At 50.4% G+C, this 12,174-nt stretch overlaps 1 protein-coding gene across 1 annotated transcript in view; it reads left to right on the top strand.

Moving 5' to 3' along the window:
- Positions 1-10,185: 10,185 nt before the first annotated feature.
- PRDM6 (PR/SET domain 6) overlaps positions 10,186-12,174 on the top strand; it is a 79,996-nt gene continuing 78,007 nt past the window's right edge. Inside the window, exons 1-2 of the mRNA XM_071424363.1 lie at positions 10,186-10,556; positions 11,196-11,729. Of these exons, the coding sequence (XP_071280464.1) occupies positions 11,204-11,729 (526 nt within the window). The 5' untranslated portion in view covers positions 10,186-10,556; positions 11,196-11,203. The remainder of the gene's footprint in view (positions 10,557-11,195; positions 11,730-12,174) is intronic.

Below are 12,174 nucleotides of genomic sequence, written 5' to 3'. Positions count from 1 at the left end.
CACTGAGTTGAGTATGCTACTTGTCCCTTAAATTCCTTATCATACATGATATTGACAGCATGACTTTGATTATTTTACATTCCCTGGAAATATAAATATAACAGGTTGAAGTTATTAACTTTAGAGAAATTTAAAATGTATAAAGGCTCTAGTGAAAACAATAGTCCTACTAGGAATTTACTGTAAAAAATTAATGCATTTATATGACTAATTACCTTAAAATATGGTAACAGTAAACTAATTTTCAAGTTTAGCACTAAGTACATTCTCTCAGTAGGGAGATGGTCTTAGTAGAGCATTTGGTAGACATGGAAATTTTAAATGAATTCCAAACACTTTTCTGTATAGCAGTAGAGGTCATTTTGCAAATTCTCATGGCCTTCAGTGTCACACAGACCATACACAAAGACTTTCACTTCCGCAGAGCTGAGAAGAATTTACCAACTTTTTATAGTTTTTGTTTCACCTGACAGCTAAAAATTACATCATGTTCAACCAGCAGAACAAACAATATGGGAGGTCCCTTTCACATTAATCTGCCTCTGAGGGTAATTTGCTTCAATCTGGCTGGCACGGGTTGAATAAGGATGTGATTCCTTTTCATAAAGTTGATTGTAAGCTCCAGAAGAAATGTGATATAGTTATTTCAGAACAATAGCCCCTCACACTCTAAGAATGAATTTCAAAGTGAAATTACAATACTTTGGTTAAGTTACTGACATAAGAAACACCTGTACCTTACTACTCACATGTTGTCCTATAAGTTTCCTGAAGTAACTGTTGAACCTCTTAAAGTGCACCTTCTCATACTTTAAATTAAATAACCAACAAAAAAAGAGCATGAGGAAAACAAATCTCATAGTTTGCAGACTCCAAGAACCTCCAGGCTCTGCTGTCATGAAGATCAGGACAACTTACCTGCAATGAGTTTCTTTCACTGGAACAGAAGAAGCAGTGGTGATCCTCTTGGGGTTAAGTGGAAGGAGATATCCCTCCCATACATGTTCCTAGAGGAACTGTTTGCATGCCAGAAATGGAATGTGGGAGGAACAGCATTCCAAGGTTAGCTCTTGGCTTTAGGATGGAACTGAGGTCTTGTGACCACAGCAGTGGCCATGAGGGATGTGTTATGTTCTTGCATGGAACATGGTTTAGCCAGTGGCTCTAATGACTGAGATTTGTCTACAGTGGTTGTCAGGCAAAGCTGAAACTTTTGTCCATGGTGCTTCACCCAGGCTCCACATGGAGCAGCATGCTACCTGAGTCCTCACATTCCAGTCAAGTTCCTCCTGCCCTGCTGGGCTCTAGCTGTTCTGTAGACAGAGTGCCCAGCAGGGATGCAGATAACTGCTGCCTGAGCCTCTGATGCTCTCCTGCATTGTTTGTTGTCAAGAAATTGGATGGAGCTTTATTACTTGTTGTTGGACTCTTAGCCCTTTTTCTCCCTCCGTGGTTACCCCAAAATACCAGGACAAGTGTTGTCTGATCACTGCTGCTATAGCCTGAGTCTCATCCCATTTCTTTTTTTTCCATTGGATCTTTATACACAACCATGGCTTGCTTTGCATCAAGGTTTATATATTTTTTCTTGATACAAAGTCATGTTCTGATAAATTATTTGTATTTGTCTTTCTTTCAAATATCAGGAATTGATAAAAGTGTACTGATGTGCTTAATGGCTTTAAGCGGTCAAGCATAAGTTTCTAAGTATATAAAATAAACCTGACCATTTCACTTGGACATTTTTATTTCCTCTGTTCTCTGTGGGGTATTCACTTTCTAAGGTCCCTTGGGCATTTCCACTTGACCAACTCTTGTCTCAGTGCAGAGGTCCACAGCATCACTTGTCTTTCCATTTTGCATATTTATGTATTCTGAAGTTTATGGGGTTTCTTTCCTGCCTTTTCTACTGAAAGCCCTGAGATTGTTATTGGGTATTTTCAGGGGAAGAAGGAGAGGGTAGAGCTCTTACAGCATACAGTAGAAAGAAATTATTTCTTTTTAAACTTATTTGGACTTAACAGCTGTTCCACAGTTGACTGCAATGTCAATGTACTGAACTCAGTAACCAAAGTGTTTCCTCTCACTCTATGCTTTCTCTTCTTTCTAAACCCAAAATCTGTACTTGCACTGCCAGTGTAGCAGAACAGCTAACCTGTTCCAGCCAAAATGTAGAATAGCTCACAAAACCACGTGTCCCTAGAGCTTTGCCATTTAGGGTTGCCTATTTTTTTAATATCAGTTCAGCTGGATGGAGGCTAAGTACCTGTGATAAGCTACAGAAAGCCTACTTGGTTTCTTTTTTTTGATCAAGAGGTTAGCTCCCAGAATAGATTTAGCTCAGGTGCACAAAGTGAAATAACAAGGCCAGTCTGATTGTCAGAAGCCAAACAGGAATCTAGAAAAACTGATTCTTGTTAGTCAGAAAGGAAGAGTTTAGGATTTCACTATGAGGTACTTAGGCAACTCCTGAAGTGTGTAGCCATTCTATATGTTTCCATAAATCAGCTGTTTTGGTTTTGGCTCCCTGCTTTTAATGATTCACACTAGAGAATGTGTGTGAATGTTAGAATGTAAACGTTGCTGCAGAAAATTGCCAGCTTCAGTATGCTTGCTCTCTATTGAAAACCTGCATATTTTATCTATATTGGTTTGGTATACTGCATATTTATCAAAAAAAAATCTGTATTTCTGGATTCAGTTTTGGACTTCTATAGTTCTAGATAACTTTATGGGAAATATTTAAGAACCACATGAAAAACTGAAATAAATGTTTGGTAAAGCATTGGAAACTGATCTAGAGCAACTGTAGTGGGATGGCAAGTACTCTACTGTAGTTACTTAGGTATTTCAGTTCTTGATTTTGGTATTCCTTGAGAATTCATCTCCATATAATGTTCAGTTTTACTCGTTTACCTAGAAAACTCCATTGCTCATGAGGTGCCATCTAGCAATAATGTTGTAGCAGCTAAAATTTTCTACTTGGTGCTAAAGCTGTGACCAGATGTTTTTCACAGTACACATGGTGCACATCATGGCAGTCCTTAGCAGCTCTTCCAGGACTGTTACCCTCACCCCAGTTCCTTCTCTATACACAAAACCTGGCCACTGTTCTGGGTTTGGCTGGGGTAATTTTCTTCACAGTGGCTGGTACGGGGCTGTGTTTTGGATTTGTGCTGAGCACAGGGTTGATAATACAGAGATGTTTTTGTTATTGCTGAGCAGGGCTTACACAGAGCCAAGGCCTGTTCTGCTGTTTGCACTGCCACACTGGTGAGAATTTGGGGGCTCATGAGAGGCTGGGAGGAGACACAGCTGGGACAGGTGACCCAAACTGACCAAAGGGATTTCCAGACCATGTGACATCATGCTCAGGACATAAAGTAGGGGCAGAAGAATATGCATTCTTGCTGTGATGGTATCTGTCTTCCCAAGTCACCTTTATGTGTCCTGCTCTCCTGGAGATGTGTGCCCATGGGAATCAGTGAATTAATTCCTTGTTTTGCTTTCCTTGTATGCATGGCTTTTGCTTTCCCTATTAACATGTTTTATCCCAAAACATGAGTTTTCTGGCCATTACCATTCTCTCCTTGATCCCACTGGTGAGGGAGGAGCAAGTGGCTGCTGGCTGGACTTAAAACATAAAATCCAAGATGGCTATTCCTGAATAATGCTGTCAGAATGAACAATTGTATTCAAGAATCTGACTTGCTGAAGCTAGTTTGACATATAGTCTTATTTTAAGCAAAAGATCATCGACCAGACATAGACCAGTGAGAAACAGTGAGCATTATCTGCAGGACAGATACCCCAGAACTGTACCCGTAGCCTTTTACCTTGTGTCATACAAAGCACAGGAAGATACAATCCTTGCTTTGAACTCTTGCTCCCTGGGACTGTCAGTCTTTTCCTTTCCCCATCAATAGATTCAGTGGTGATTTATAAAGAAAAAAAAAATCAAAAACAACCAAGAAAAACCAAATCAAAAAAAACCCCAATCCCTCTCCCCGCTAAAAAAAAACCCCCACCAAAACAAACTACTAGAGTTCAGGCCTGGATAAATCTGCTAGAAAAATAAAGGGTTTGGAAAAGTACTTAAATGGAAAACAGAGAATGTGAGGTTTTTCTGTCCAAAATATTGAATCACGATTGCAATCCTGCACCAAAATTGGAAAGAAACCCCATAATCTCAATTTATTTCTGCAAATATTATGGCAGTTTTGTCCAGACCTTATCGTTCTTATGTCACATGCAAACAATCATGTTTAATAGATTCTGTATTTCTGAGAGCTATTTTTAAATAAAGGAAAACTTTCCAGACTGTTTTGCTGCTTAAAGTAGCCACCCAGAGTTGCATTCAAAATGTTGAGTCACTTGATTTGGAAGGATTGACATCAGGGATTTTAAAAGAGGTCTGCCTTTCAGACTACTCCCTTAAACACTTTTTTAAAAAATTGTTGAATGAAGTACATATAAGAGTGCATACTCAGCTGCAAACATCGAAAAACCATAAAAGCTGGGCTTAAAGATGTCAGAAGTGATTAAAGTATTCTGCCTATGAATCCTGTTATTACCCAGAAAATGGATTTTAAGTTCTAGAATTCTATCTGGAAAAACATATTGAAGTTCTGCATTATAGATCAAACATTGGTTTTGGGTTTAAAAAGGAAAAAAAACAGACAAAAAACAAACAACAAGAACAAAATCCCACAAAAACAACAACAAAAACTAAAACCCAACCAACCAAAAAAAAGAAAAAAACACCAAACCAAACCAACCAAAGAAAAAACCCATAACCAAAACAAAGTCAAAAAACCCTATAATTCTCAAATAATTGAGAGCACTTTCAGATGGGTTCTGTGTGAAAGGAAGGAAAGAAATTAACCCAAATTTGTCATGGCAACTTTTTTCATGCCATGACTTGATTTATTTTTAGTTGGTCTTTACAACTGAGAATTCCTTTTCACATCCCATCTGCAGTGTGCCTTGCTTGGAGCAGTTTGTTTTGTTGATGGGCATAAACGTTTGAATCTGCCTGTGAGGAGGATTTGGTGGCTGGGGGAATTGGTAATAGACTATAGCGCATTTCTCCCCAAGGGTCACGAGTTCACATCCGTATCAGGTCAATAGTGGCAGAAAGTCATTAGGATCTGGCTGGCATCTGCCTCTTGGCCGCTGCCAAATCATTTAACAATCGCTATCCAGTTCCAGGTGGTCAGGTGTTTTCCTTTCTTCCCCGCAGCAGAGCCCCTCGGACAGCCTCTTACTGCCTGCTCCCAAGGCAGGGACACACTTCCCTTTCCTGGGGGAGCCCCTTCAGCCCCGGGTGCCCCCGGGGACCGGCGGCTCCGGTGCCCGCGGCGGCTCCGCTGGCTCGGGGAGGGCAGCAGGGCGGTGTGGCCCGTGTCACACGGCGGGCAGGGCGCCCGTCCCGACCGCTCGGAGCGACAGGGCAGGGCCGGGGGGGCCTTGCAGCGGCAGCGGCGGCGGCGGCAGCGACCCCCGCCCGCCCCGCCGGGCCCCAAGGGCGCGCCCCGGGGGCTCCTCCGGGACTCGGCACCGCCCGCGGACCCGCCGGGCGCGATCCCCGGCAGCGACCCCGGCTGAGACCCCCGCTGACACCCCCAATAACACCCCACTGACACCCCGGCAGTGACCCCCACTAACATCCCCGCTGACACCCCGATAGCACCCCACTAACACCCCACTAACACCCCTCTAACAGCCCCACTAGCACTCCACTAACACCCCACTAACATCCCCACTAACACCCCACTAACACCCCACTAACACCCCACTAACAGCCCCACTAACACCCCACTAACACCCCCACTAACAGCCCCACTAACACCCCACTAACACCCCACTAACATCCCCACTAACACCCCACTAACACCCCACTAACAGCCCCACTAACACCCCACTAACACCCCACTAACATCCCCACTAACACCCCACTAACAACCCCACTGACATCCCCACTAACACCCCACTAACACCCCACTAACATCCCCACTAACATCCCCACTGACACCCCACTGACACCCCACTGACACCCCACTGACACCCCACACCCCTCTAACACCCCTCTAATACCTGACACCCCACTGACACCCATTGACACGCCACTGACACCCCACTAACACCCCACTTACATCGCCACTGACACCCCACACCCCTCTAACACCCCACTGACACCCCACTACCACCCCCTGACACCCCACGGACACCCCACTGACACCCCACTGACACCCCACTGACACCCCACGGACACCCCACGGACACCCCACTGACACCCCTCTAACACCCCACGGACACCCCACTGACACCCCACTGACACCCCTCTAACACCTCACTGACACCCCTCTAACACCCCACGGACACCCCACGGACACCCCACTGACACCCCACTGACACCCCGCTATCTGACGCCCCCTCTGACGCCCCCCGGCCGCACAGCGCTCTCCGCGCCGCATGCCGTGCCCGGCCCCGGGGCGCGCTGCCAGCGGCTCCTTCGGGCAATTTCCCCGACTTCTGCCGCTTGCCGATTCCGGGGAAGTAGAAGCGGAGGAGGGGGGCAGTGGCTGGCTTCGGCTCGGGAAAGGCTCGGGAGGCGGAGCGCCGCCAGGCCGCCCTGCCCTCGGCCGCCGCTCGGGCCTGGGGATCGCTGCCCCGGCAGGGCTCGCGTTGGGAGCACCACGTTTCGAACACGTGTGTAGACCACTGTGTAGAGCCTTCCCCTACCCCTTCTCCTCCCCCTCTTCTTCTCTTCGAGGGGAACTGGAATCCGAACGGTGAGATGTAGAAGAGCGCGAATCCCCGTGAATCCCATCTGAATAAATGTCTATATTAATGAATTATTAACTCGGCCGCTCGTGACCTTAAAACTGGAATGAGGAGACGCCTAGGGCAAGAAGGAAAGCTGCTGAATCCTTTATCGGACTCCTGTCAGAGGTAACCGACCATTTGTCTTTCCCAGATCAGGAGAATTAATTAATATGAAAGGCAAACTTTTTAATTGTGTGTCAAACGAAATCAGATAGGGTGTCCCCGATTCAATCCCTTGCTAAAAGGGTTTTAGCTCCCTTTTCTAACTCAAGCCTAAAATAAAGCCTTCGAGTTTTCAAAGAGAAGGGCATCTTTCATAAATATTGTTTACAAAACAAAACCCAACCAAGCAAGAGAAAAAAAAAAAAAAGAAAGAAAAAAAGAAAGAAAGAAACCAGAAAACCCCACAAAACACAACCAAGTACCCTAAAAGGAAAAAAAAATCGCAGGGAAAATGATGAATTTGGGTAGTTAATTTATCGATCTTGGCTCCTCTTCCCGCTTGTTTTATTTTAGAGGTCATTAATCAATGAAGAAAAACACCACCGTGTTCCCCCTTTGCATTTAATACATTTACCCTCCTTATTTATTTCTTTTGAACAAATTCCTAGCAAATATTCACCAATCGATTCGTAGGCGATGGATTTTTATAAAGGTTTGATCGCCTTCTAAACAGTCAATGTGATTTGTTTCAGCACTCGTCCTCTAAATAATGAAAAAGCCTGAGAGAAGAGGAAGGAGATGGCAGTAGTTAAAGCTTCCTTTCTTTTTTCCCTCTCATCTTTACATCCAGGAGCAAAGAAATAAAATAATTTTTTTAAATTATACTTTTAAAAAAGCCAATCTCAGAGCAAGAGCACACCCAAGAAATAGTAACAAATAGACCAGCTCGGGGGAGACAGCAGGGACGCGCACAAACCGCTCTGCCTGGGGAAGCGAGACCAGAGGTCAGGGTTGGCTAAAGCCACCCCGGGGAGGTGCAGGTTCAGGGCTGGGAGCCCTGCTGGCGGATCTGCCTGCTGGCTCTTCCCGAGGGAGTGGAGGGGCCGGCAGCGGAGATGCTTTGGAGAGACGGGGCGAGAAGCCGTCCCCTGCCCTGGCGAGGCGCGCCGCTGCCTTCCTGGCCGGCCCGGCGCACGAGCCCGTCCGTCTGTCCCGCCCGCCGCTCGGCAGCGGCGCTGACCCGCGGCTCACCGACCTTCCCCGCCGGTGCTCTCCTCCCTTCCCACCCTGCGCCGAGCGGACCCGCGCAGAGAGGCTCCTTGTGACTGAGGACAGAAGCGCAGGACGAGGCGCAGCGTGCCCGCCGCCCGGGCGAGCGGCCGGGCGGAGCAGCGGGCAGAGCCGGCCCGGGCTGCTGAGGGCACCGGCGAGCCCGCGGACCGGCAAGGACGGCGAGCCTTCCTTCTTCCTCTCCTCTGGTTCGGCAGGGTCTCGAAGCGCCTAGGGACTCTGTAAATCTTATTCTGCCACCTTGACAGCTTAAAGCGCTACTTTTCTGTCTGTTAAAAAAATGCCAGAAGCAACAGATTGAAGTACTCCTGAATATGAACCCTCATGGAATACTTCTGTTAACAACTCGAAGCAAATGCAGGTATTGACAATGTACTTAAATCCATTAGTTAGGCTCTTTCCTCTACTTCATCACATTTTTCTAGCGCGAAACGAATTTTTCAGATTCCTACCACCAAAAGAAATTCACTCTTTTCGAAAGAAGTCCAGTAAGGAAGACAACCATAGCACAGATGTGCACGTAAAGGTAAAATAAAAATAAATTAAAGAGTCAGATGGGGCGGAATAAAATTGTGACCAGGTGGGAGGTGGGTAGGAACGAGACGTTGTTTTAATGCAGAGAAAACAGAGAAAACCAAGCGCGCCCACTGCCAGTGCGCCCAACACTGACCGCCAGCGACGGCGCGAACAGACTCCCAGCCTCACCTCTGTCCCCGGGCTGAGCGGCAGCGCTGCGGAACTACAGAAAGAGGATTGAGAGAGCGAGAGGGATGAAAATTATTACATATTGCATCATGGAATTGATCAAAGATTTAAAGAAGGTTTTTATACCCAACTTTATAACCCCTAAAAATGGGTGCTGGGGGTGTTCCTACTCGTGTTTGCCTTTAATTTAGGTGTTATCAATCTATACAGCAGATGACGGATGACCTTGTCAAAATGACTCCAGTCAAAACATTTTTTGCCCCAGCCCTGTTCAAATTTGTGTTAAAATGTCCTGCCTTAGACACAGACAAAGTCTAAACAGCAGCAGCTTTCCCAGGCTCTGCGAGAATGAAGGGTGGGAAAGAAACAAACTAGAATCAGGGTGGGGAGAAGGGTGAAAACATATTACACGCTCACACGTTACGTTTGTAGGCAACTGTGCATTCAGTGTGCGTGTAACACCCGTCTACGAGGGCTCTTCTGACACTAGAGAGATGTTTTGGTAAGATAAACAGTTCGTGCATTTTGTCCTCAATGCAAGGCATGATATGTACCAACCATATACCTAAGAATTATAGTTCTTGTCTGTTTTTTCACATGGTCCAGGAAAGAAACTGAAAAAAAGCCCCAAACTTGTTAAATACTCACTAATACGTGAGCTCAACAACTGAGCAGCGGGGCGGGAAACTCAAGTTTCTAAGCAGAGTGGGGACGAAAAGTCACTAGAGATGAGAAGTTTCTCGCCACAGGTTGCATCTCCCTCTGGCATACTTCTTGCGCTGCGCTGTAACCCAGCACAAAGAGCAGGAGTGAGGCGCGCTAGTGGTGCCCGAGGATGCAAGGTCTGAGGAAGGAGAAGCTCTGGGGCGGTGGGTTCCCTCAGCTGTGCTGGGACTGGTCTCAGGTAGCCGAGGGGAAAAGGAGGCATGTCACCCAGCGCACAGCACCAACTATCTGAGACAGTACCGGGACAGGTCGGGTAGGTGTCTAAAATCCACGCCAACCCCCGAGGGGGCCAAAAGCAAGTGAGGCAAGAGCCTCACAGCTGACGGGAGACTGGCCGGGTGCGAGGCGCTTGGGCCGGCGGGGTCGGGAGCTCCCGACGCTCGGCTCTGGGGTGGGAGCAGCGGATCCCGCTCGGGAGGGCGCCGGTCCACCGCTCCCCTCCGCCAAGGTAAAAGCCAAAATCCCAGCTCTTTAGCTCATTTAGGGGCGATTGTACTTCGGAGCTGGGGTGGGGGGGGGGGGGGGGGGGGGTGGGGGGAGAGAAAAAAGAGAGGGAGGGAAGGAAACTGGAGGGAGGGAAACAGGAGAGAGGGACAGAGGTCGAAGGCTGGGGGGTGGGAGGGAAGGAAGGAGGAGGGAAGGGAAGAAAGGGGCACTTTAAAAGTTGAGCAAGGAACAAAGTGGAGGAAGTTGCCAAAAAAGAGCTCTGCATCCAGACTCGCTGGTAACTTCCCGATCCCTCCCCTCCTTCTCGTACACACCACACACACTTGTATTTTGCGCTGTCGTAAAACCCACGTGTCTCGCCCAGAGCCTGCCAGAGCCGAGCCGAGCGCCCGGCCGCGACTGCGATGCGCAGCCACAGCAGAGGGAGCCCGGTGGCTCGCAGCTAGCCGTCCCTCCGGTCCCCGGAACCTGGAGAAGGATCACCCCGCTCCCGCGTGGACAAAGACCGGAGAAGTCTTTGCTCCCGGCCGCTGTCCGGCTCGGAGGCTCCCGGAGCAGCCGACACCTCCGCACGCCGCCCGCGCAGCAGCAGCAGCAGCAGCCCTCGCCCCGCTCAGGTAAGGCAGGCGCGGCCCGGGGCCCCTCCGAGCTGCCCGGCACAGCGCGGCACCCGAGCCCGGGGCAGGGCACCGCCGGCCGTGCCCTCCGCCTGGGAGCGCCCGAGTGGGAAACAGAGCGGCCGGAGAGGAGAGGAGAGACCCGCGCGTGTGTGCGTGTGACTGAACTTTCCTCCGCCTCCTCCTCCTCCTCCTCCTCCCTGTTGTCAGCGGAGAGTCGTTTGCTTCCGCGGAGAGAGGGAAGGAGTGAAAAGGGAAGGCAGTGCGTGCGGCGGGGACGCGGTGAGCGGGGGCTCTCGGGCCGTGGGCCGGCGTGAGGGGCTGCCCGCCGCCACCGCCCGCCTCCTGCCCGTGCTCCGGCCGGGCACCGCGGCACAGCCGTGTCGCCCCGGCCACCACGTTTCTCGTCCTGGGGCTTTTCGGGACGAGGCTTTCTCCTGACGGATCTGGCCACGGACAGGGGAAGCGACGGGCGCACGGTCCCGCCGCCGATCCCGCACGGCCGCGGCGCAGAGCCCACGCGTGGCCCAGTGTGTCCGAGCGTCTGTCCGACCGCGTGTCCCACCGCGGGGTCGGGCGGCCCTGCCAGGGCGGGGCGGGGGTCTCACGTCTTCTGTCCCCTTCCTCCCTGCTCCACAGGCAGAGCGATGCTGAAGCCCGGAGATCCCGGCGGATCCGCGTTCCTGAAGGTGGATCCCGCCTATCTGCAGCACTGGCAGCAGCTTTTCCCTCAGAGCAGCCAGCTCAAAAGCAGCGGGCCCCTCGCCCAGCTCCAGCCACCCGAGAGAGCCGAGCTCCCGGCTGACAGCCTCCGCCAGCGCCCGACCTCCCTCTCCTCCGCCTCCTCCTCCTCTTCCTCGTCCACTCCGTCTTCCTCCTCCAACTCGTCCTGCGTCGCTGCGGCGGCGGCTTCTCTGGCTGGCCTGACCTCCCTGCCTGTGACCCAGGTCCCGGTCTTCGGCCCGCTGCAGAGCTCGGAGCTCCCGGCCGGGGGAGCGCCCGCTCCCCTGCAGGGCAAGGATTTGTGCGGGGCCGGCAGCGGCGGCGGCAAATGCGGCGACCGTGGTGCCGCTCGGTACCGCTGCACGGCAGAGGAGCTGGACTACTACCTGTACGGGCAGCAGCGCATGGAGATCATCCCCCTGAACCAGCACACCAGCGACCCCAACAACCGTACGTATCGTGCCCCTTCTCGCCCTCCTCCGCCTCTTCCCCTCCGCGCCTGGGGCCAGCCCGGGGACGCTCCAGGCTGCGGGACCGCAGTCGGTGCCTGCACCGCTCTCACTCCTCCGGGAGCATCCTCCGTCTTGCCCTTCCCTCCCTTTAGTTTTTGCCTTGATACCAGTAGTTTCAGGAGACGGGCTGCAGCCCTTCAGTAGCAGTTTTTCTGGTCTGAAACCCGGGTCCTTCCCTGGAAGGCACGCTTCACCGGAAAGGCTGTGGTGGGAGTAGATTTCTTTCGGAGGGCTGCTTAGGAAAACGGATTCAGCAAAAGTTCAGGGCGACTAACTACAAAGCTGGTCCTTTCTCGCCTTGTATGTCCCACTCCATTCCTGCCCGGAAAGCCCGGGCTTCGCTGAATACACAGAAATCAATTACTCCTCCGAGCTGGGCAGGG

Source organism: Agelaius tricolor, unplaced genomic scaffold (assembly GCF_023055355.1).
Source record: "Agelaius tricolor isolate 1412-34295 unplaced genomic scaffold, bAgeTri1.0.p SCAF_4, whole genome shotgun sequence".
NCBI lineage: Eukaryota > Metazoa > Chordata > Aves > Passeriformes > Icteridae > Agelaius > Agelaius tricolor.
The sequence above is the reverse complement of the archived record's forward strand: the minus strand, read 5'-3'. Positions and strand labels throughout refer to the sequence as shown.